This window comes from Watersipora subatra, chromosome 10 (assembly GCF_963576615.1).
Source record: "Watersipora subatra chromosome 10, tzWatSuba1.1, whole genome shotgun sequence".
NCBI lineage: Eukaryota > Metazoa > Bryozoa > Gymnolaemata > Cheilostomatida > Watersiporidae > Watersipora > Watersipora subatra.
In genome coordinates, this window is record NC_088717.1 from 49,348,238 (window position 1) to 49,373,285 (window position 25,048).

At 36.5% G+C, this 25,048-nt stretch overlaps 1 protein-coding gene across 1 annotated transcript in view; it reads right to left on the reverse strand.

Annotated features, from left to right (window-relative positions):
• Positions 1 to 918: 918 nt before the first annotated feature.
• The window catches only part of LOC137407170 (probable ATP-dependent RNA helicase DDX10), a 29,486-nt gene continuing 5,356 nt past the window's right edge, over positions 919 to 25,048 (reverse strand). Inside the window, exons 3-16 of the mRNA XM_068093771.1 lie at positions 24,718 to 24,848; positions 23,248 to 23,406; positions 20,433 to 20,553; positions 19,766 to 19,880; positions 15,965 to 16,166; positions 13,118 to 13,280; positions 12,321 to 12,507; positions 9,386 to 9,473; positions 8,092 to 8,266; positions 7,628 to 7,860; positions 6,228 to 6,353; positions 4,828 to 4,917; positions 2,051 to 2,128; positions 919 to 1,199 (exon numbers count right to left, since the gene is read on the reverse strand). Of these exons, the coding sequence (XP_067949872.1) occupies positions 972 to 1,199; positions 2,051 to 2,128; positions 4,828 to 4,917; positions 6,228 to 6,353; positions 7,628 to 7,860; positions 8,092 to 8,266; positions 9,386 to 9,473; positions 12,321 to 12,507; positions 13,118 to 13,280; positions 15,965 to 16,166; positions 19,766 to 19,880; positions 20,433 to 20,553; positions 23,248 to 23,406; positions 24,718 to 24,848 (2,096 nt within the window). The 3' untranslated portion in view covers positions 919 to 971. The remainder of the gene's footprint in view (positions 1,200 to 2,050; positions 2,129 to 4,827; positions 4,918 to 6,227; positions 6,354 to 7,627; positions 7,861 to 8,091; positions 8,267 to 9,385; positions 9,474 to 12,320; positions 12,508 to 13,117; positions 13,281 to 15,964; positions 16,167 to 19,765; positions 19,881 to 20,432; positions 20,554 to 23,247; positions 23,407 to 24,717; positions 24,849 to 25,048) is intronic.

Below are 25,048 nucleotides of genomic sequence, written 5' to 3' on the forward strand. Positions count from 1 at the left end.
AGTGTATGGCTTTTCAAAAATGAAAAACTAAAAAAGTAGAAACAATGCTCAGTGGAATTCCAAAAAAATATATAACAATCACAAAGCCACATTCAGCACCATAAATGGAAACAAAACAGTACAAAGCTTGGCTAATAAGTACGGTTTAAAAAAATGGCAATAAAGAATACAGCATCAGTTAGAACAGGATCGCACATGAAAAGCCTTACATCAGTAGAACAAAAGCATGCAACTGGCACCTCTTTAAAAACGCATTAACAATCTGCAAGCACGAATAGTAAAACCGAATATAAGGCAGGCACTTTCTATGTTGTATAGGCATACACATAATTATCTTCTGGGAATACATCACAAAAAGGAATTTGTATGAAACTCGCAGTTACAACCAGAAACAGGCCAAAAATTCACTTCAAACAAGACACCTGTTAAGCGACCCGCGAAACAAACAGATTGGTAGTGAAAACAATTCAACTTTTCTAGTAAGTTTTGTTAGAACAATTGCTTCACTTACTAATTGTGTAGACGTTTTGTAGCTTTGCGTTTTACTTTATCATAATTATGTTTAATAGCAAAATTATTTTGGAATATAAACCGAAAATAATTTCTCATATAGTGTATACTTTCCTATTCGATTGATTCAAATGATTTAATTCGTGCTGGTGAAAAAGGGAAGGCTGGTTAGACTCCATGAGCCCACTATATCCATCCGGTAATAATCAAACAGGAAATTGCTTTGCACATACAAACCAATCTGGACTGGTATAAGTTTTACTGTAAACTTAAGACATCGGAACAGTGCCTAATAACCTGTATCAAAAACACATGAAAATACTAGTCATAATAGTGAACAAGCCATATACTGTTCATAATTTCGAACCACATCATAAAGGTACAGAATAGACAGATTCTCTCACAGCATCCATTGAATAATCGTATTTATTATTTTATATATAAAACAATAAATATTCTAATCAGGATGATTGTAACAATTGCAAAGCAAAAGCCTCATCATCTTCCAAAGTGGGTTTGAATTGCTTAGAGTCAGACTCGGTATCATCATCGGATTGGCTCAAAGCAGAATCCTCAGCATCTGATTGGCTAAAGGCGTTCTCAGCATCTGATTGGACAGCATCTTCTGATTGGTCAGCATCAGAGTCACTCCCTGGAGGACTAGCAAGTACTGCTTCCTCGTCACTCAACTAAAGCAGAATCAATAATTAACAACCGCTAGATAGAACACAGGAAAGGAATTACAAATGAATGAAGACAGTATGTATCAAACTAGTAAAAGTGTCTCTTAAGGCCGGTTTACACTATATCGCCGGTCGTGAGCGTTTCCCTTTTGACGTTCATCATCGCTTATGTGAACCGTAAATTGATGGTATCGACGAAGCATTGTGGAAATGTCGGGAAAACATGCAGCTGTCAAACTTTCCGATACTTTGCCAAGTATCGACGACCACCTTTCAAATGTGAACCATTTTGGCGATAGTACGCAAAAAATGTTTCTTTGTGAAAAATTAAAAAAATAAATGAAAGCACTACATCACAGAGTACTTCCTGCTGTGAACACGGATGGGTATGTGATAGTGTGAACATGGTTATCATCAACGATCACCAAAGTATTGTAGTATCACCGCCGAAATATGGCGATATAGTATGAACGGGCCTTTACTGATAGTTTATTAGACACACATACAATCACAGTTTCGTGCCAAGCTAACATATATATAGAGAACAGCAGACAAAGTTGCAGTGCTACATATCGTTTGCAGGGCTAAAAATGTATTGGTGATAAACACCAGTTGAGAGAATATCAAAAGAAAACTGAGGTGTATCCAAATCTGATCTCAAAGGGCAGAACTCCCATCTATTGATATCTACGGTCTACGGTAAGTTATGATAAATTCGGATGTACAATGAACAGGAAAGCAAAAGTAAGGAATAAGCTAAAGAAAATTCCGGTATAAAGGAAACACTTTTGAATGGACCCTAAAACCTTAGCAATGGTGTTCCTTTTAGCAAATAGATTAATATGTATGTGACATGCCTCTGTAGCTTCTCTCTTTGCCATCTTAGCTTTCCACCTCCTTTCCTGATGTTTCCTTTTAACTCGAGCTCGATCTACCTGCAACACAAGAATATGACCCTTTCAATTCACTGCTAGCCTGAGATTTCGGAAGAGCTTACTAGCAAAACTTCTCAGGAAGGACAAATCTCTAGTTCAGTTTATAATTCGTACATGGTGGTCGGCTTGCAGCGTAAGTGAACTATGGAGACTGCCCATTGATAATGGAAATCTCTGGCTTTTGATAAGGCAAACATTATGTCGACAAAGGGGTCATGTGATGATGCGTTGAATCTCCAAATGGAAATATTTATTCAAGTGTGGTTGCGGTTCAGACAATAAGCATCGGTAGAACAGTCCAAATAAAAAGGACTTATGGTGCGTTTACACTGGCCGACACCGACTCCGATTAGGTGCCAATACCCCGACTCAGACAGGTACCTCCGACATTTCACGTATGGGTGCCGACACCGACTCCCACTTTACATTGCAACGATCAAACGATTTTTGTCGGTACCAACAGCCAATCACAGCGTTTCGCCGTTCTGACCTTCACCCGACCACGCGAAGACGAGTACACATAAAAATCAACGCGCTTGATGTGGAAAATTATATACTAGTACTACACTACTACTACTGCTAGAAGCAACTACTGAATGCCAAGCAATGAATGAATGATGAGGCAATGAAAATCCAAGCAAAGAACTGTACGTACAGTTCTTTCGTCCGAGTAATTACAATAAATAAAATGAATAATGAAGAAGATTGAATGGTGAATGTATATTTGTGGTAGTAGTAGTGTGATGGACGCCGGGCCAACACTTTACACTTCTTGTAATTATTTATTTGTATATATTTTATATGTCTGTAAATATTTTATTATATGAGTTGTCCTTTTTATTCTCTCTTTATTGCCTTTTTATTGTTGGCCTTGTTACTCGTTATGCTATCAATTGTCGTCGTTTATGTTGTCATATCAACGCACTAGCGGGCCTAATTATTGGCCATTTAAACATTGCTAGCAGGTGTTCTCACTCGGTCCCGTTAGCCGGAACGGGCAATTTTATTGTATATAAGGGAGCAACGCTCACTTAGTAGACAGATCAAATGGCCGTACGCTCCTCAGCTAGTGAATTTCCTTCGCTAATAAAACATTGAATGAAATCACACGCAATTTATTTCTGTATGACAATCTAAATCGTGCCAAGTAAGGGCCGGCAAATTTCTTTACAGTTGTATTTACAGTAGTACTAGTAGTAGAACTAGTAGTAGTCGTACAACTGGCTATTCACTTTTAATTAATTTAAATTAAAGAAAAAAACTTGATTTTTTGGTACTCTCGCGTTCACATCGTTGCTAGCCATGCTGGTTCACTATTAAAAAGAGAACGAGGGAAAGTTTAATGACAGTCTTCTAGCCTCTCATTAAACCTAGCCCTTTCGTTTCATAAACTTCGCACTGTCATTAAAGCCTAGGCTCATTTAACCAGAGGCTCCTAGCTTCTGATTGGCTGATGAGCGTCCGACTTGTCGGTGCAACCGGGCACTGCTGGGTAGCTCCGACACCGACTTTCAGATCGGTGCCGACACCGATTTTTCTGTTCACACCTACCAACACCGACTCATCAAATTTGTCTGTGCACGACAAAATCGGTGACAAAATCGGCCAGTGTAAACGCACCATTACTATAAAATGACTGATAGAGCAAAGTAAACCAATTGAAAGTTTTGAGCAACAGTTTGTGTCAAAGCTCTCCATAGACGCTAAGATGATTTTCTAAAGACAGTGCAGTGAATATACATCAATCAATAACGTCTTCAACCGACTTCACTTGACGTACTAACAGGAAGTCAAAAACTGATTCTGAGGTGAACAGGACACTTGTGACTGCCTGGCTTCTCTAACACTACACTGACAACTAGTTGAGTACAAAACTCATACATGAGGATATGATGTCAGCCTTTACGCTAAACCAATAAGGGGGAGGGAGCTATCCACTCCATCTAGAGGTGGACTACGATATGAACCGGAAACTAGAGACACTCGCCTCCACAACCCTTTATGCATCAAACAACACCCTTCTTCAAGGGCTTGTGGTAGCCTGTTCACACGCGACATACCTACTTGCATTACATGAGTTGTTTTCACCTAAATCTTTTCAAACTGCCTTCTTGCAAAACAACAGCCTGTGATGCGATTCCTGACAAGTCTGCCCAACTATATATTTCAGAACTTAACCATGTTTTCATAGTTTTAATATGACCGATCAGGTATTTTTAGTTTTCAGAAATTATGTATCAACATATCCGGGTGTCGAATTTTGGTCACCATGCCATTTGTGTAGCATAAATTACCAGACTTTAGGAAAAAATTTACAAAAATAAAACTACTATAGGCGTACAATTAAAAATGAGCTGATAAACAGACAATATATATTAGTCATCTATTGATATCCTGACTAGATACTGGTTTACACACAAAAGTTGAAAACAAGCAAATATTATAGTAACAAAGTTCATGACCCTACAAAATTTTTGGCGCATAATGTTGTATGCTTGTACAACCATTCTGTTCATAAAATAGTAAACAGAAAGCCCTATTCACAAACACAAAATAGGGGGAAACGCCAGCAAAGACATATGCAGAAGGGTTCCAAAAAGTAGGATTATTCACAAGCGCATGAAACAAAGCATGCTTAACTATTATAGTTGATGGTATTATTTACGTTCCTATAATAGGAACTTAAGACCATTTTATACCTCTTTGTCTGCCTCATCAGCCTCAGCGAGCCGTTTCTTGGCTGCTTCAATATCAAGCACCCGGTCTTCTTCCTCCATTTCTTCTGACGTCTGAAAACGTAAGGCGAAGGTTTGGCAAGATAAAAACAAAACAAAGAGCAAGCTTTAACAATGAAACCCCAATTTTTAAAGCTAAGCAGATTGGAGAGGAGACTGACCTATACTTGTAGAACAACACCTACAGGGTAGAATAGTACCTACAGAGTATAATATCACCTACAGAGTAGAATATCACCTACAGAGTAGAATAACACATACAGAGTAGAATAGCACCTACAGAGTAGAATATCACCTACAGAATAGAATAGTACCTACAGAGACCATCTGAACGTAAAAACATAAATATCATGAAACAGCTAGGAACTCCATACACACAAGCACCCACACGCGTGCACCAATACGGTACACCCTAGTGCTGGGCACGGGTAATAAAACTCGTTGAGCCCGCGAGTTTATCTTCTCTTGAGTAATAGAGATTTTGAGTATTTCAATCTTGCGGGTTTGGGTTTTAACTTGCGAGTTCGGGTTTGGGTACACAGACCCGTCGAGTAGAGTGAACAAAAACTCGATCTCTTGCGCCCTGCGCTCTGAACACTGTTTGATAATCCCGCCTTTAAACCCTTTGAACCCTGGCCCTTATGTCAATGTGCATTTGTAACGATTCGTGTCAAATTTTTCGTGATATTGTTCAAATAAAATGTGTTATCAAAACGCAAGTAGTTAAAGACATTTAAAAACTTACAAATGGAAGTGAGACTTCTGGTCTAATATCTTGTGCAAAAATTAATTTGGTTGGTTTACGCTGCTACTTAGAAACTGCTTTTGTAAACAAAGCCATGTGAATACTGGAATTCTGGCCGATAGAGATTCTAACACACCTACGCAATGAATGAAAACCGACAGTAGGGGTTCAAACTTCAAAGGGTTAAAGCTGCGAGCACGAATATTGGTCGTTAGAAAATAGTAAAAAATAAATAAATAGAATTATAATTGCATTGTAAATTTTAGAATATGTCTGATAGTTGGAAATTTTACACCTAAAATAAGTATCAACAAACCCGATACCTGAAAAACCCATTGGCCAAGAAGTACTTGTGCTCAGCACTAGTACACCCACACATGTGCGCACACACACGAGTACACACACATGTACGCGCGGGCACATTTGTTTACGCGTACATACACACCGGCGTGCACACACAAGACTGCCAGAGACTACCTACACATACATACCCCAACCTCCACTACACACAAATAAATATTATAACACCACCTATAGACTACACCTACATGTAAATATCATAAGACCACCACTCACCTATTGTTACTATAAATCAACTAGATTTTAAGCAGAAACGCACCTTTTCATCGTCAGAGAAAGTGGTGTGTTTAGCACCAATACCCTTCTTCTTCATAGCTTTAGCCATATCTCTCTTCGAAATAGCTCGCTTTTTTAATTTAGCTTTGTTCTCGAGCTCCTCTTGCAGCTAAGAGAGGAGACAACTGTTTATAACTTAACCCATACATACCAAATAGAGTAACTCAGATGACAATGTAAAACATTGCCACACAAAGTTGACATGTGAACACAAGTGGAATGCTTGAAAGAGAACAATAGCCATGAAGCTGGATTTGATTATGATAAAAAGGGTGTTTAGATGAGCGATGCCTAAGGACACAACCTACATTGGTAATATCCATTTATCGCTAGCGGAGCCGATAAAGCAAATACTTTGATTGGAAGGAATGGGTATTATTGCTGCAGTGTCACATGAAATTAGTAAAGTGAAGGTTTTTTAACACAAGAGAGCAAAGGCGTTTATGATGATCTTATCTCTTCCCATCATGTACATGAAATATGCTATAGGCTAGTACAAACACACTGCTTGACAACAGAACCTGCAGATGTATAATATCAAAAGGTGGTGTAGTACGCTCAACCTCTTCTGTTCCATGTATCAGATGAGTAAGTTAGCTTGCTCAAATTTTCCATTGGCAGTGTGCCAGGCTAATAGCAAGTGGCAGGCAACTCTCATTACTTCTCATTGTTTATAAGCTGATTTTTAATACCCGGGCAACCCTGGGTAGCGCAGCTAGTTTAATTATATTGCATGACAGTTTTGGGTAACAATTTGATGTAACTCGCAACCTGTTAGCGCAATTATTACAAAAAGACCCAGTGTCAACACCAACTGCTGTAAATACCACAGGTTATTTACAGCAGTTAGTGTTAGTTGGGGTTAGTCATATCAGTATATTACACATCTAAGCCATCATTAGCATGTCGAATAATCATACAACATGCAAAACAGCAAGGTAGTGAGTGACACCTTTACCTAAAGAAGCAACGCAATCGAATGTTGAAGACTAAGTAAATTAAATCAAAACAAATTTTATGAAGAACTTGGTACATAACTATGCCCGTCACATCTCTATGCAAGCACTTGTTCACTTTCAACAGAACCTATCTACATGTACCTCAGTTATTACATGTTTGTAATATCATGTTTTCTTATTAAGATAAACAACTGTATAAACTAACTTACGTTATGTAACTAACATAATAAAGAGTACGTGTGACATCTGACATCTAGTCAACCGAGTACCCAAAAGGTGTAGGAAATTTAAAAGTACCCTATAAAGTTACATGTGACTGTATGAGATAGAAGGTATGTATATGATGATAAAATGTATGTACATGTATATGATTGAAAAGTATAACATTAATTAATATGACAGAGAGAAAACCCATAAACCTCACCGTGAGGTCTCTAGACGGATGCGATGTTATATCTTTTTGAACAGGTTTCAAGGTCAGTAGCCCTTCGACCCCATCTTCCTCCTCGTCTTCACTAGCAGAACTTTCCTTTTCAGATGCACTACTTGAGTCTTCATTTTTGAACTGGTCTATGTCACCATCATCACTTCCTGAATCGCTGCTTGTATCCGAGTCCGCCAGCTCTTGTTGCTGTTTTAGCTTTTTATCCCACATCTCTATTAAAATCGATATACAACTAGGAAATGCTTATAATCAGTTTGAGTTAGCTATTTATCAGTTGATATTTTGTGAGACAAGTAGTTTTATAAATATATCTACTGCAGAAGATGTGTTGGATGAAGAGTGGATTTCATCATAATACATCGGTCAGTCAATGCATTAGATGGACTTGTTCTTTAACTGACAGCAAATACAAAAAATACAAGCGAGTGAAATTAGTGTAATACCTCTCTGCCTCCTTTCTTTTTCCCTTTGTACTTTTTCGTGCTTCTGAAGGAATCTGATGCGAGGGGTAATAGCGAGCCCGAGGGACTGAGCAAATTCATCAGGCTTAACCACATTGATGTCAAACATAGCCTTGTTCTTCATCATAAAGTACCCCTTCAGGTAGGCGACGAAACACTGCCAAAAGATCATAACACTTTGGAAATTAAATACATGCATTTATGCATTCATTAAGGATTTATGATTAACCCTTTTCGTACTAAAACAGACTATATCGTAGTAAGAGACTTGTTCCAGCGTACCAAACCCATGTAAACCCGTAATGATTCAGTCTTTGATAGACCATTTTAAAGTCCTTTCATTTTATAATAAATATGCATGATAACAATTAATTTTTTGTTTGAATATTTGCGGAACAATTTGTACTACTATTTGGAGCTGTTCACAATTAAGTTTTACTTCATTTATGCGAAAAGTTTGTATTCTAAATGACAACTCGTAAAAGTTTTGCTCCAGTAAAGAAATTGTTTTGACACTAGTATCGACTAGTTGAGCAGTGCAGAATAAGAGTTGAAATCCGAAAATTTTGTGGAAGGTATTGAATACTCAGAAGATGATGAAACGAGTCTGTACGAAAGCAACAACCACAACGCAACTGGCAGAACAAATGATGCAAATATTTGGGGGAAAAATGTTAGTTTTTGTTTCTGCATGTATTATAAATATTGTTTGTTTATGTCACTTGTTTTAAATGCATTTGATAGATTATTCTATAACTTATAAATTTGCAGATTTATAGCATATTATTTGATAGCATCCTTGCGGCTGTCTTAACACGAATTAAAATGGATTGACGCTCATAAATCTTATCACATATAAAAAGCCAGTATAGCTGCAAACTGTAACAAACATATCAATGAGTACAATAAGTTTTCAAAAAAATTTAAAAAGAATTGTAAGCTCCAACTTTTTGCACTGTGGTCTAAGATTTTCAGAGGTTAATTGCAAGCAATAAATATCTCATTGTAGATGTATTTCTTATCTTCCCAACGCATATTTATTTAGAGATCTACGACCAGTTGGGCGTAAGTTAGATCATCCTTCTTGTAAACATGTCAAATGATAAAAATGCTAACTGGCAGGCCCGGTACAGTGGATAATTTTCAGTAGGGAATAGATTAAAATTATAAGAAAATCCAAATCCAATAACCAAACCCATAGGTAGACATATTTTCAAAGGTTGACAAAATAGAGTGGGTTGGCATAGGACTGAGCAGACGTGTCGAAAGAGCTTACCGCCTTTGCAAACTCCTTCAACTCAGGATCTTCCACAAGCTGAGAGGCTAACTTTCTCTTAATGTCTCCAATTTTCTTTGGATTGACTCTGCAAAGAGACACGAGTTTATTAGCATGGCTCGACACAGACAGATTCATAAGCTACTAACCAGGCAAGTGTAATTACTATCTCCAACTCAACACTGCGCATGAATTAGTGTCAAAGTAAAATCACCAAGTATAACTGTATGTTGTGAACAATAAAAGTCATAGGCAAAGTTATTACATTACTACCTCAATTAAGATTTAACAATGTGAACGAACTGTTCATAAAAGCGATAGACATTTTATAACTATGTTGTCAGTTTAACATTATTGTGATTAGCCTATATGAAATGCTCAAGGAGAGTGAGGAGGAATGAGACAGATTGAAGAGCGTCGCTGTGAGAAGAAAGGTTTTCAGAATATTTTTGGAGTGAGCCAGAATGAGCATAGCACAAGTGGGGCAATCAGCTGTGAGCAAAGAAGAGGGATGTGCATCACAGCTCTTAGGGGTAAACACGCTAGGCAATTTTATTGCGGGCGTCATGAGGTGCGCCGAAATATCGCTGGCGTGTGCCTTAACATACTTGAGCGATCCACCAACAAACGATAATGCGGCTACACCCACAAACTGTCAATAAAATTCCATATCATCAGTTTCTTCAGAGTTGTTATTAACATTAAGTCAATATGGCGCCTTCTAGACAATGACATAAACAACCTCAGGTTTTGTTATTAGGCCTATTTCACTTTCACGAATTGTACAATAGAAGAAAAAAGACGATTCTTTTATTTTAACCTTAATATTTTACGATTTTTATGAATAGTGTACTTTATAGTAGTTTTTAATTTTAATATAATAGATATTTACCATTCTCAAGATGGTCAACCTGCACAATAATTGACTCCCAAATGTTGGTTTTCAACTGAGTTTCATTGTAATTTTTGTGTGTTGTGTCGTACAGGGTTGGGTGTGCTCTTGTTAAATCTATGAACAATTCAGTGTTCATTTTGATGTTTCAATTGAAACAAAATAGCAAAATGTTGTTGCTGCACATTGGTAAACATTGACACGAAAAAATCAGCAGCCATAGCATTGCATTTTGGAAAAAAAAACCAATCGAATCGCATCTCACACGCGATAAAGTTCTGATAGAGAAAGTCTAGCATTATCGCCCAGCATCAACTAGCTGGGGAAGTTCCAGCGCAGATTGGCGCCACGCGACATGGTGCTACATATCACCTCGTGAGTTTGAGCCGTCTTATTTATCTTTTTAAAAACCATTGCATGCCAGTTTTCATTTGCGATCACAATTCATCAGACAAAATATCCATTAGTAGAAAGACAGTAAAAATAAATGTTAGTTTACTGCGATAGAAACCAGGATGCGGAGTATTGATCTATTGATCTATTATGCTGGACCTTATAGGAATAGCTGTGTCAATCACATATCACGCTTAAAATTTAATATTGGTCAATGCCAAGTAAGTTTGCATAAATTATTAAAGCCTCGACAGATATGCTAGTCAGTGCACCTCTGAGTGTTTTTAATAAAATGATACCGTTGTCTTCCTTATCTAGTAGTAAATCATATTTACACATATAAATATATTTACATATTTGTTACTAAATCTGGTAACAGGATGTAACATATTTAATTCTTTAACAACAGGAATATATCTGCTATTCATTTTTACATAGCAATGTACTATTACACAATAGCTACCGACCTTGCTTTGGCAGCAAGGAAGAAAAATTAGACACAGACTTATAAAATCGAAGCTGACATAAAATTGATTTATTAACAATTTTTTGAAACTTGCCTTGTTTGTTAATAAATTAGTTCACAAGTCTCATCAGTTGCCAGAAAGTCTGACCAGCCCTTCAAGGTCGTGAACTAGATACATGTATGCCATCAGCGCTATCCATAAATACTGTGCGATATAAAGTCATGATGATTTAGTCATGACGTATTGGAAGTCAGCACAACCAGTGATAAATGTTTATGAACATTTCAAAAGTTAATTTTAAAACACAAACACTACATTAGCAGAGTTCTAACAGTATTTTGACAGATGACTCTTTTTTTAAGGTTTTACTAAAGGGGGCCGAATTTAAAATTAAGAAGGTAGAATTCTTCCTGAAACCACGACAGAAAAGAACTTCATCAAGCTACTACAGAAGGGACCTTGATGAAACGAGAGATGTTTGAGGTGTGTATTTTCATTCATCTAATGCGGTGGGTTTCAGGCTAGATATTTTTTCTACCAGTCTTGAAAGTCAAGGGAAAACAAAGCTTTGATTATTATGTCAATAATTCAGGTTCAACTAAAATCATTCTCAAGTCGAGAGACAGTTTGATCAAATGTTTTGAATATGTATAGAATAAGACAATGGGGACAGTTTCAAGCTGCTTCCCTTGCATTTGTATTAAGCATTAGGATGATGAGACCAGTTGCGGCACTGAGAGCCATTTAAAATATTGTTACGACTTTTTTGGTCCCTAAACTTATTTATGACATCTGCAATCACAATATTTTAACAGTTAACAAACTATTTATAAACAATTTTAGAGAGTCATGAGAGGTAAGAAGCTTTTTTATGTTGAAACCATTATAATACTTTGCATTATCATACTTTACTACTGTGGTATTAGAATGTTAGATGATTTAGAAATACTTTAGGAATCTAAAACCGATTTTAAGCAAATTAAAGCAGTAAATTGCTAGCTCTCCAACAAACAAACTGACGCTAAGCCATAAAAAAAAACAAATTTCCAATGAAAATTGCCAAAAGGGGTGCCATCAGACTGGCAGCAAGAAGCTTGAAGAGCTGCTAGTGCCTTTAACCTAAAGGACATTAAAATACTGTATATATTGCAGCCTGTACATGAATGCTATGGTAGCAGCTCACTCTATTTCCTCTATTGGTATCTTTTGGGCAGAAAGCAGTCGGAGCATTTCCTGTTTTTCAGAGGGAAGGAGGAAGAGGAGCGCTTCACCATCATTCTCATATCGGGCAGTCCTGCCTACTCGGTGGATATACGTGTCTGCATCATCTGGTGTATCAAACTGTATGACCCAGTTCACAGCCGGAAAGTCTGCAACCAATAATCAGTAATCAGGGACCACAGTGTACAGAAAAATAGCTTTGCCTACGCGGTATGTAAACACCCTATGTACCTAGCAATATACCATAACTTAATAAGTAAACTACTATTAACAAACTTTAAAAATCTATTATTAGAATGCTCTAGCTACTTAATTAAACTACCCAACTCAAATTTGCTGGCAGAAACTGCAGTGGCTGCTAGATAAAAACTCAAAAGGAGTAAAATTGTGAAAAAAACAATGGCTGACAGACACTCTGCACAGCCGATATCTGACTAACTAAATAGCAAAGGGTCAGCTGCTCAGTTGATAACCAGAAACAAAGGTCACCGAGTGCATTGCGAAATAGCAAGAGCTCTCGCTGTCATGCAGTATTGTCTTTTACAAGACGCTAGCTAATACACCACAATCACCAAACTTTGTGTGCTACCATGATTGACCAATGTTGAAGTGTCTGTCTAGTTACTGCAAAGCACTTCAGCAACCGGAATGGCAACTCATCAGTGTGAATGTCGTGCTTTTACACAAGAACAACACTGTCACTTAGTAGTCTTGAAGAGAGAAAAATCAAGTGTATCACCTTTCATATAACAAGCCTACCTAAACCCCTGGCAGCGAGGTCTGTAGCAAACAACACCACATTCTGTTTTCTACAGAAACTTTCATAAGTCTTGATTCTCTTGGTCTGTTTCATAGCCCCGTAAAGGGACAGCAAGGTCGTTCCTGACCTCATCTTCTCAAATGCTTGATGCATATAACGTACCTGGAAAATAAAAGATGAAGGTAATACAAGTACTAGTATATATATACATAGATATCAGTGTTTGTCTCTCTGTCATTTGTCTGTCCAATTATAGCAGCGACAAACCACCTTTGTACTAGATTTGAACTCGTGACATTCAAATCACAAGTCTACTAATAAACCCAGAAAACACAAGGCTAAGCTTCTCTTATCATTTCCATCGCTTTTACCATATACTGTATATCCTTTTCGTGATTGCACACGCTAAACGTGCATTGTTTACTATTAATTCATATTACCTTGTGCCTTTTTTACTTTTTTAAAAAGTAATTTTTTACCATTACACATTTTTCAATTTTGAATTTTAAAAATGTGCCGTTTCAATTTCAAATGTGCCGTTATGCTCGTATTTTCAGTTTTTCTTAAGGTTCGATCGCCAAATCTGTAAAGGCTAAATACTTTTCACATGAAAAATTGTATTATCTTGAGTAGGAAATGCCTATACATTCTCTCTCCATTCGGTCAGACAAAATATCAGACAAAGACAATCCATTATCTCATTTTTATGTTTGTACGAGTACCGTTGTATTCAAAGTTTTGATGGCAGCTTTTGCTGCTACAAAAACCTTTTTTATACACACGCTTATATGCGCTCATTGTTATTATTAATTCAACATATTAGGCCTGGTTTCCATATGACATCGCAATGATCATGCGTAGCCCATTGATCGTGCGCAATGCTTTGCTTGGGCTGCGATGCAGTGTTTCTATAGCGTGCGTAGGCGCTATGGAAACACTGCTTGCATTGGACAGGGTGGGTAATTTCCTTCCTTTTTCGTACGGGAGATCAATTTTTTCGGAAAACAGCCTTCAGTTTGAATTGTGGGATAGGTTGAAAAGGTTGAGCGGTGTATTGTGGGATACATCATCACGCACACCCGTCGCAAGGATCCATTCTGTTGGATCCTTGCGATCAGTATACGCACGTCGCGCGTTGACGTTTCCACATCACAGCCGACCTACGCACGACGTCGTGCGCCTTGTTGCGCACCTCGCGCTGTCATATGGAAACCAGGCTTCAATGATTTTTAATTTGTTTTCTCCGTTTGTACTAATCATATCATTACCAAATCATTTTTCATTGTAATTGTAGCAAAATCGACTTATGTGGGCATTACTTGCTAAATATTTCACATTTAAACACTTTTATGGCTAGTATGTGTAAAATATCGCCAGTCATATGACAGATGCGATGAAGAACAGAACAACACTGATGCCACCACGATTTAGGTTTGAACTGCATGCTGTCAATAAAGCAACATTCATACTATGCCATTATTAAAGCTTTGCATGACCAACTAATGATATGGAGCTATTCTCAAGGCAAACATGGACTCTCGTGAGTCGGCACACCATAAATTGTGTTAATGGTTTGTGTTTATGTAGATCACTATTTTCACAATTCATAACTGTTTTTAAGACATCATAAACCACACTTTTAGCTATGAGTCCATGGGAAAACGGCATGCAGCTTAGAAAAAAGTACCTTTTAACTAAAGAGCAAAGGTACCGCAGCCCTTTCTACAGGGAGGGTGCTGCACGCGGTTTTGCATCAGTTTGTTTTCATTGAGTATGAGAAAGATGGCAGCTTTTTATTCTCACTTGATATACTGTAAGTACTCAATATAACTGACACACTGTAAGTACTCAATAGAGCGGATATAATATAAGTACTCCATATGACTGATATACTGTAAGTTCTCCATGTAACTGATATACTGTAAATACTCCATTTCACTGATATATACTGTAAGTACCCAATGTTACAATCATGTTTGTCTGGTATTTTGGAGGTGAACTGTCTATGAAAAATCAGTTAATGACTTAACTGGAACAGCTGTAATGATTCTGACAAAGACAACCACCAGCACTTGAAACCCAAACACTGTTTTAAATAAATGCCTTTACTAAATAGTGCTCAAGGTTTACATTTTAATTATTGTAAAAGGTAAGTGACTGAATAGAAATATCCGCCATTAGCACACGCGTATAAAATGGAAATAAGCCACAAAAATAATTTTTCTCATTGTTCAAGGTGTTAAAAATGAACTTGCACAAGATTTTGGTAGATTTTATCAGAAAGCACCGATATTTTTTCAATTATTTGAGACTGTTTGATGCTTGAGGTGATCTAACTGCCAGTTATTTTAAGATGAAAATCAACATAACTTCACAATTAAAATGTTCAGAAGAAAAATATGTGGGAAATGATGTCACTAGCTGTGATCATTGCGGCAATTGATACTGGCTATTACATTCAATATTCTATATTCTATATCCAGCCTGTTTGAAACTATAAATGTTGTATTCGCACTTTTGCTTGATCGGAGAAGTTTAACCATGATCAAATTTTATCGATTTTAATCTTGCAACATCCTGGCAGTCAGACTACTTCAAACATCTAAAACAATCGTCAATGATAAAAGATACCGATACTTTCTGATACAATATAGAAAAATTTGTGTGTGAGTTCATCGTTAATGTGAGAAGCCACCATTTCATGCAGGACCACTGGTTTTAATTTCAAGCTACTTTTGCAGCTGACAAACATATAAGAAGTGATTTCATTAATTCTATTGCATCAACTGAAATAATCAGGCCTTGGACACTACATTCCTTCCTATTCATGAACAAAGACAGCTAACCTGCTTAGCTGTCTGTACAAATACGAGAATCTTAGACTTGAGGTGGTTTTTGATGAAGAACCAGAGAAGGTTGAGCTTTTGACTGAGGTCACAGACCAGATAGGACTGCTCGAGGGCGGCTGGAGTGCTGTGTTCAGAATTTCCATGAACAGAAATGAAGTGTGGTGACTTGAGACCTACCCGGGCCAGATCTTTTACCGATCTGCAATAGATGAGTAAAACATCTTGGTGAACTCCGTCTGTGGAAGAGACTAGAGCATGCTTCATGGAATTCACAAGACAAGCATGTTTAAATGAATAGGGATTTTATGTTATATGAACAGTGGAATACATGTAAATGGCCTAATCCGTTCCGAAATCCTCTCAAATTCACTTTTTTTGGCTTTCCAAGTAACAAAAAGGCTAAACTTATTGTATATATATCCCTTTATATAAGCCGATTCTAGAACACAAAAAAGTTCCCAAACTAAGGGGTCTGACTTATGCGTGTGAAACTCTGATTGAAAGCAAACGAATATACATTATGCTAACTTAATTTCAACAACTATATCTCTAAAAGTGCTAAGCGTGCAGCTGGTAGCCTTTTACTTAGTTTGTTGTATACAGTAACAATGGCTTCCTAACTAAATGGCTTCTGACTAAACAAATCCGTTCGAGTTAACCTTGTGTTTGAGATGAAATGTTACATTTTATCCGAAGGGGGGTTATCCTAGTTTGACTGTACTTAGCCGCGGAAAGTTCCTAAAAAGTTGGGACGGCTCAGCCGGCCAGCCGCCCCAAAGAATACATGCCTGGTTCACCGATAAGAAAAAATTTCCATTTTGGGACTAGTTTGTAATTGCGAACCGCAGGTAGAATGGTGTGGGCGAGGTCGATAATGCAATTTGATCGCTTGCTGCCATTTGTTTCTTGGACTATCAATGAACAAAACTATTTAATTTCGCGTTTTCGCTCGTTTGTTATGATAGTTTAGTTTTGCACATAAAATTTTCGCGAGAAGATGACTCCGCGAAAACACGAAAGTTAGATGAGGCGAATACATGTGTCCTAGGGTATTATGGTTGACAAGTTAAGCAACTTCCAAGTCAGATGAGTTATCACTACATGTATAGCTTATGGCATTATTATTACTGTTAAATATAAATACTCACCGTCCCTACTACTATTGCCTAATAAATAATCAACATGAGTCCACTGATCTACAATTTGTGAAACCTATGTAGCTGTAATGCGTCTGATCATCACGAAAAAATAGCTAAAATGTTCTTGCAAAGCGAAACTAATGTTTTCCATTGGCTCTACGAAAACCGATGATTGCTTCCTTTCAATGAAGCGGAGACACGATAGGCTAATTATACAACTAACTACCCGCCAATCAGAGACTTGTCTTTGAGTCTTGTACTAAACCTTCAAAAGCCGCTCTACTTCCGCAATCTTTTGCTTTGATAGGTATGTACGGCATGTTATGATGTATGAAATGGGCTTATCCAGTGCACCCTCAAGATGCGATTTTGATCCGTTCCAGGGTTGTCATCGTATAGTGAGAAAATCATATGTAGGGGTATAGAAATGCAGGGGTATTAGGGATATTATATAATGTAAACATCCCCTGGTAAAAATCGTCAAAACTTTATATAAGTGCTGTACATATTAAAAATTAGTAACAAAATAGTATGTTAACTTTAGTAACTATGGTTAGCTACAGTAACTTTATTGTATTTAGTGCATTTACGTATAGGTTATGGCCGTCATTAAAATGTGACGTTGCAATGTGCTGCGTAGAGTGTATCGAAAAGAGTTCTTACCTTCCAAGACAAAAGTCCGGCATAACATAAACTTTAAATAAGTTTATCTTACTAAATACAAACTTAAAGCTAAGTTTTCATATGTATTTTCATATGTATTTTTATATATTTTACTGAATTTCAACTTAATATCACCAAAATTTTTATCACCTGTTAGTTTCCGCCTTCGTTTTATAATATAATTTCAGCCGTGGCATTAAGAGCTTTTTCAATTTGATTCGACAATTTTCGTAATGAAGTGGAATTTTGTTAACAGGTTAAGAGAAGTTATCTGACCATTGAATCCTTCTTTTATAAGGGATCACAACTCCAATTTTGCTACCGGTTTTGAAGGGGAAATATTATTGTTTTACAAACGAGAATTGCTGAGCTGAGAAATCGGTCATCGTGTCTCTTTCAGGCGTTGCGAAAAGATTTTCTACGAACAGCATTGCGGTGCCTTTGTTGATTTGATGTGGCACACCGACTCCCAAAATTGAACTTCGGCGAAAATTTTGTTGAATTTGTATCGTGAAATAAGACTAGTATAGTGAGGTGAAAAAATTATCATGTTCCACTTCATAAGGTGAAAAAAATAATGTATCAGGGTAATCATATCATGAGGGTGCATTACATGCGAGTTCTTAAAAATTCCCTGATTACAAGGCTGTTTTTCAAGGGTCGGCTTATATGCAAGAAAAGCTTATATGCAGGGATTTACGATAATGTTTTAATTTAATGACGACTGTATATTACCAGTGATATTGGTTTGTATCAACAACTTTTCTCCTTTTTTATCATTTTTATTTGGTTTAGTCTTCATGATGATGAGAACTTCACATTGAGTTAAGGGCAATTTTAATGGGCACACCTGCAATGTCAGCTTAAACAGCTGTTTGAACTTTTTTCTTAACCCTTTGACAGGGGAAACGACCAGAATGTCGTTTACCGGTTGCGTGGGGAAATGACATTTATGTCTATTCCGGTAGACGTTTATAAAGCTGCCGTCTAGTAACGTTAAACAAAGGATATGAACACTAGTAAGTTTTAAATATCATCAACAAGATATCAGTCGATGATTTACAATATGAAACGATTATCTGAGAGGCGTTGCTTTGTGCTAAAAGCTAAACAAATCGCGATTCCTTGGAAAAGATTAAAAGTTGGAAAAACCAGTCAACATCGGCTCGACTTTCAAAACGGTAAAATAAAAGATTATTTTATCCTGCGATCGTTAGTGATTTTTTGTCTGATCAGAATAAAATTAATTCAAATGATAGAAGTGATGTAAACTTTTTTGGACTTTTAATATACTTGGAATATGCAGAGAAAACGATCGTTATGGTGGCTCGCACGGCTACGTTATAGCGTTTGACTCTACCGAAAAAAATGCTTCCAAGCATTTCATACAGGGACAATTGCACATGGTTGTAATTTTTTTGAGTAGTAGATATGTGAATAAATGTATATGTACAAAAAATTTTGTTCATTGAACCAAATTTAAGATTTGAGCTATGCATGTTCATAAAATATCGATTTTATTGAATTTTCGAAAATAAATTACACGAGTCTCGGTTGTTTTTGGGGGGCTTATACCTGGTCAAAGGGTTAACAGCAAAGTCGATGCTGCAAAGAAACAAAGAGTATACCATTGGAGCTACGGATTACATAAAATACTCAACAAGAGTTCAGTTGAGTCAAGTAACAGTTGAGGAGAGTAACACAGGAAGTGGCATGCATGACTGGCGACCATAACAAATCTGAGACCTAATGACAAAAAACATTTGTTTGGGTTATGTGAAAGAATTATAATGCCATGTGAAAGAGCAATAACGCCATGTGAAAGACCTATAACGCCATGTGAATAAATTATAATGCCATGTGAACGAGCTATAACGCCATGTGAAAGAACTTTAATGGAACGAAGAAACCTTTTGCCCCAAAGTTACCTATGGCCATCCTACTTCCTGGAGTAAAGACTTGTGCCTTATTCTCTTACTATTGTTAAGAGACCTACTTGGTCTGAGTAGCAGAGAACATGAGAGTCTGTCTATCAGGTGGCAGGTACTCCAATATAGCATTCATAGTATCAGCAAATCCCATATCTAGTATTCTGTCACACTCGTCCAACACTGTCAATAGATGAGACTACCTTACACATTCATATTAAATTAGACTTCCAACCGACATCACAAATCAATCAGGACTATTCTACAATCCTGTGAACTAAAGGTTGCACTGTTGATGTCAGCTCAAATAAGATACATGGATGTTATTTATAGCCTGCACAACCATATTATGTCTATAAAAGTATTTATTGATACAACTTTGGCCTGCTTGAAGTTTTGCACTGCAAGCTTTTATATAAACTAGATTTATGTAATGACTAAACAGGTGTGATAAACCTCTAGAGAGGTATACTAAAGAGTAGATGACTCTTGTTTATTAGCATTCCTCTGCATACCCAATCCATCACATTCTATATATAGGTGACAATATTTAGAAGATAAATGGAGGAATTTAGAGTAGACAATTACAACTTTTCACATGTTTCAGGCTACCTGCTAGTCAGTTTCACTCAGTTAAGGAAACTGTCAACAAACTCCTAAATTAATAAGCTCTAACTACGATTGTTTAACAAACAAAGAGTTTAGAGAAAGCCTAGAGGCTGAGAGCAAGTGTACCGAGTATTTGAAGACCATCAGCATTGAATCCCCAAGTTTGCTCCATGTGCTGTTGCAGCCTACCAGGAGTTGCGACCACTACGTGGGTATTGCTTATTCGTTCTCTTTCCTCTTTCAGGTCCTTCAACAAGAAAACACGTGCCAAAAATAATGTTATAGCACTAAGCATATGGTTGGTCTAGCTGGCATTAGTCTACAGACACCTGGTTTTCCTGATTAACAGCTTATTATTCTGCCGGTGCCTTTACGTTCTTGCAGGCAAAAATAACATTAGTATCAGCAAGTTTTTTAAAACTATTATAGACCTTTGAACCAAAGCTGTAGAAACACGGGTGTTGTTTCAAGTACAACTTTTAATCAGTGCGCTCGTGACCTAAAAGAGCTTCATTATGCGATGATAATTTTGAATAAAAATGACCTTATTGCAAAAATCTTTTATAATAAAGCCAATTACAAGGACCCAGATGTCATGCTTCTAGACCTTGTAATGTGCTCTATAAACATACACATATATGCGATATGCATAACTAGCGTGTTAAATGAGGTTAGCTCTTTTTTATCAAAACATTATTATAAGTTAACACATTTTAACACTCCAGCTGTGTTAACACCAGAAATCACAACTGTAAATAATGACTGGAATCGCAATGCAGTTGCTTTTAGACCGCTGATAAATAGTTATAACGAATTTCAATTGGATTTAGGTAGCTAATTGATGCTGAAGCCATTTTTATAAATCAACTGCAATATTAAAATGTCACTTTCACGAAAATCATTGATGCGCTATTTGACCGAAAACTCATAAGATTTAAAAATTTGTTACAAAACTGCAACATAATTTTTAATAAATTCAAAACATCAATTTGCCAGAATGTCAATAGAGCAAACCAATGCGTCCAAAATAAATAAAACTGAAATTTTAGTGACAGTGCAGCCAAAGGTGGGAGCCTCCATCTGGCAACAAGATGATCAAAGTAATTTCAAATTGCAAGTTGAAACACAAACTGACTACTATGGGAATGGTCAAATGTACATATTATAATAAAGATGGATCGCTAAAGTTGGTATTAATCATCTACAGTGCAACATATCTATAGCAATCTCTTGGTTCATGAACCCTTATGTCTTCAGTGCAGCAATTATTTTTATGTAAAGAGTTATGTTACACAAGTTCTTCTCTGACTACATCCACATCTGCTTTAGGGTACAATTGCAAACTCCAGGAAAATATTTTCAAAACAAGGACCTGAGGCGATTGTTAGTCCACAGGCTGAATGAGGGCGTTACAAACAAACTTGAACAAAGAAGCATTGTAATACACCCAAACACCTAGTCTGCATATAGAAATCTCAAAGTTTTTCGTCATTTCTCTGTCCAGCTATAGCAATTGAAATCTAGGAATAAAAAATGCGCTTCGTACAGGATTTGAACTCGCAAAGACTGCAACTGCAAGTTTGTAAACACGCGCACCCAACAACAAGCCTAAACATAGTCTTACTATTCCCATCGTTCTTACCATATACTGTAGTGTATACTCTTTCCGCGAATGCACACGCTCAATTATTACTACAGCGCCTTCAGGTCACGATGCCCCTGTTATAAGATTTTTTCGCCTTTGTATATGGGACACGGCGTTCTTGCCGTCCTCCCCATACGCAGACGATTTTTTTCTGCCATACGATATCGACCAAAAGCTTTAAAGGAATTAAAATTTGGCAGTCGATGAACTGATTACGAAGAAATAACCAATATACTGATACGCCGAAATCCCTCCCACGAATTCAGAAACAGATAAGCGATAAAATTTTAGCCTATAACAAAGTTGAAGTTTAGTAAAATACATACTAAATTTTAGCTTTAAGTATGTGTTTAGTAAGCTAAATCCAGTCAAATTAAATTAAACATTCACATTGTATGTCTGTCTCAAAGGTAAGCACTGGACCCATGATACTATTGTTTATGTAGTTCTTATGGAAATCATATCATGCACAGTTTGAAGTTGTTTCCTCATGTTAACCAATGGAGGGGCAACTCCCTATAATACTGTTTTTTATCTGTGCAAACTTCTTACTTTAAATAAACACTGTTTCCTGTTCTCTATGTATTTAACTGTTTGAACGAATACAAGACTATGAGAGCCTAATCTTAATTAACTAGTAACTTTCTACAGATACATAATGTCCATTGTAGTATGTAATTGTCCTAAGTAGTCCATAAGTAGTCCATTGCAATGTTACATTTTCTTGCAGATCATAATCAATAAATGCACTAGAGCTACTGTAGGTAACTATAGTTACCAAAGTTAACATATTGTTCTGTTACTAATTTTTAATAATTATGTACGCACGTAAATACAATTTTGATGATTTTTATCTGGGGATGTTTGCATTAGATAATTACTTTGGGTTTCTATACCACTTTATACGATATTTTTGTTGAAATACTTAAACAAATCAAAATCATATAATTGTATACCAAATAATTTTTTATTGTAATCTTAGCAAAACAGACTTTATTTAGCCATTACTTGCTAATTATTTCAAACTTACATTTAAACAGTGGTACGGTTGTTTTATTTGTTCCCTTAATTTATTTGACCTGCACAAAACATGTTTCATGAAGTTTGAAAACTGGAATGGTAACTGTTGTTATACATACAATAAAAATAAATTTTCAGTGCAAAGTATTTTTTATTACCTGGATAACCGCCGGTCATTCAGCTAGCATGTTATATATTAATAACATACATAATACGACAGATGCAAGTGAGAAACAGGGACGATTATAGGAGGGAAGAAAAAATGGTTCTTCATACCTTTCCACCAATTATCAGTCCTGCAGAAAAGTCATGCTTTACTCCCACCTTTTTGAGCACTGCATATGTTTGAAAAGCGAGCTCTCTTGTGGGAGAGACAATAAGTGCTGTCATTCCATCGATGAACCCTATTTTATTCCTGTATAGCAGTTCCAGTACCTAAAACAAAAAGGCAATAACTGAATAAACTTCTAAATAACACATAAACTAGCAGGTACTAATATACATCACTTCATAGGACAAATATGAATCACCTCACCTTCATAACAAAAAGGGATTTTATCTACCTACATCTCAAACAGGGAATCACCATACATTCATATTATAAATAGGAACTAAACTCTTTCGCTACCGTAAGCCGATATATCGGCTTTCGTGGTAATTCAAGTACAGCCGATATATCGGCTTTTCAATATGGTTTCACTTTTCTTTTAATTACGAAGCTTATACAATAGCTAGACCAATCAAATTTTGTCTCCAATGAAGCAAATTTGTTACCAATCACTTGCTATCAATAAAAAAAATTTTGGCTAAATATTTTCAACAATTCGCGGTGATAAAAATACCAACCGTAAAACGATATATCGGCTGTACGATAAAACGATATATAACGATCTGGTCAAACCAGATCGTTATTGTCATGGCAAGGAAAAACACACCGCGTTCGTTTAGCGCAAATAAAACGTTGGATATTGTATGAGAGTGGAATTCACTTTGTACTTATCTTGTAGAAAATTTTGTTTGAAAAAGATGCATTTTACAGTAAAACGATATCTGTTTTTATTCTCAAGATATTGCTTAAATACTAGCGGTATATCGGCTTTTCGAAAAATCCGTTTTATTAATTCGGGCAGAATATTCATTCGGTAAGATTTTAATGCGGTAGTGAAAGAGTTAATAGCATAAATGAGAATCAACCAGAAAAAAATGAAAGTTACCTTTTTTTAGATCATACATGGAAATCGCCTTACTTCATGTCACAAATGAGAATTACCAATACATACAGGGACGACCTTACATTCATACAAGTACATAGTATTAACTTGACCATATACTTTGCAGATAGTCTTGGCCAAAAAATATATTTTATATATATATGACCAAAAGCTGCTAATGATAGTTTTAAAGGGTTTTGCCAATTAACCTTCATATATTGACTTCCACTGCAAGATATCAAGGGGGTTAACTAACTTTCATAAGGCTAATATTAGTATAATTGAGGTAAAGCTTGCATTTTAAAAATCTAGCTGAAGAGGCTGACTTTTCGGTGATACGATAGGTGCAGAGCATCAATAGATGCATTTATAAAAGTGAATGCATATTTGAGTGACTTGGTGACATTATTTCTTGTAATAACCATAATATATACTTAGGTAAGAACTACAAGTTGTCCATGACCAAGCCTCCAACCACTCTTACAGGCACAAGTACAACTAAAGCCACCAATAGCCAAAGGATAGCTACACTCACAGGAATAAGAAAGGCCAGTGTCTTTCCAGAGCCTGTCTTCGCAGCACCAAGGACATCGTGCCCTTGGAGAGCCAAACCAATGGTCTGTTTTTGAATGTCTGTTGGTGTGGTGAAATTGGCATCATCTAATGCTGTTGAACGAATAACAAGATTAAATGACTGACTATACGAATGCCACCCTATCAGTAAAAAATAGCATAAAAATCTACATTTAATTGAAAATTATATCTTAACAACTTGGGAATTATCTTGACATACACAATGCAATTCCACAGCATATGTACACCAATATGGCCGAAGGTAAGAAATAGCATTCATATAAGAACTTTAA